Source organism: Pteropus medius, unplaced genomic scaffold (assembly GCF_902729225.1).
Source record: "Pteropus medius unplaced genomic scaffold, Ma_sr-lr_union100, whole genome shotgun sequence".
Classification (NCBI taxonomy): domain Eukaryota; kingdom Metazoa; phylum Chordata; class Mammalia; order Chiroptera; family Pteropodidae; genus Pteropus; species Pteropus medius.
In genome coordinates this window covers 3,634-5,012 of record NW_024345914.1, presented here as the reverse complement: position 1 = coordinate 5,012, position 1,379 = coordinate 3,634, and the positions used below count along the sequence as shown (strand labels likewise).

The 1,379-nt window shown below is 59.3% G+C and overlaps 1 protein-coding gene across 1 annotated transcript in view; it reads right to left on the bottom strand.

The window, feature by feature from the left end:
• LOC120612349 (arylsulfatase D-like) overlaps window positions 1–1,379 on the bottom strand; it is a 4,125-nt gene continuing 2,746 nt past the window's right edge. The window contains exon 3 of the mRNA XM_039874778.1: window positions 1–833. Within this exon, the coding sequence (XP_039730712.1) occupies window positions 469–833 (365 nt within the window). The 3' untranslated portion in view covers window positions 1–468. The remainder of the gene's footprint in view (window positions 834–1,379) is intronic.

Here is a 1,379-nt window from a genome sequence, read left to right as displayed (position 1 = left end):
AAACTGGACACAAAGTGAGATCACACAGTGTCTGTCCCTCCCTGCCTGATCGATTTCACTCAGCATAACGCCCTCCAGCTTCATGCGTTCTCCCGAATGGCACGATTTCCTTATTTCTCCTGGCTGAATCGTGGTGCACGGGATGCCCATCCCATTCTCTTTATTCATCAGTCGGAGGTCACTGGGGTCGTTGCTACACCTTGGCTGTTGTGAATGATGCAGCAATGAACACGGGGTGCCGGTGTCTCTTTGATAGCGTATTTTACCTCTGACGGATAAATGCACAGAAGATTGCTGGGCCATAAGGTAGTTCTGTTTTTAATTTCTGAGGGACCCCCAGACTGTTCCCCTTTGCGGCTGCACCCATGGACACCCCCTCCCGCGGTGCACGCGGGCTCCCTTTCCCCCACGTCCTCGCCGGCACGCGTCGGTCCGCGTTCTGGCGGCAGCCCCCCCGACGGCGTGCGGTCACATGTCCCCGCGGTCCCCGTCCTGGCTGCAGGAGCAGAATGGGAAGGTCCCACAGCACGGCTGCAGCCACGGCTTCCACAGAATGTTGCCGAGGGACAACTGCGGGGGCACGGGGCTCAGGGTCTCCTCGTGCTCCCGTACCGCCTGGTCCACCCTGGCGATCACCGCGTGGTACAGGGGCTCGGAGCCTGGGGACAGGGGCCAGGCCTCGGAAGGGTCCCTGGAGAGGTCGAAGAGCAAAGGGGGGCTGTGCCAGGTGACGCCCTCCCCAGAACAGGGGCACGAGAGGAGGCTGTAGCAGGTGCGCGCTTCGCCGGGGTGCAACCGTGGCGTCATGAAATGGACCTTCCAGAGTCTTCCGCCTGGACGCAGACAGGGAGGCGGTCAGGGGAGCAGAACCCTGGCCGACCCCAAACACCCGACTCAAGAACGGACACCGTAAAAGGCTCAGAGACAGCCCAGGTAACACAGGGGCAGAAGAGAGAAGGGTGCGAGGGGCCTCGTGCGCTTTCGACACCGACGTCAAATCAGGATGTGTGCGTGCGTGTGTGTGCTCGTGTGTGCGTGCGGGCATGTGTATGGTGTGCACAGAGAAGCAAAGCTCATCTGAAAGTGCTCAGTGTGGCTCCGTATGGGAATTAGAATCACGGGTGCCCTGAGAATCTTCTTACACTTTGCCCTAGTTTTTAACGTCCCTGTTACTTCCACAAACAGAGGCAAGTAGGCTGTACCCACAGCGTGACCGGCAGAGGTCTCGCTATGTTGTCTAGGGCTTCATGTGCTTACGTGGCCGATATAAAGCCGATTACAGGACTGCACGGGGCGGAGCCGGCACACCCCATCCCCTGTAAACGTGGCCAGCACCAGCCACCAACCGATGGAACATAATGCGTCATTCTTCTCAGCTG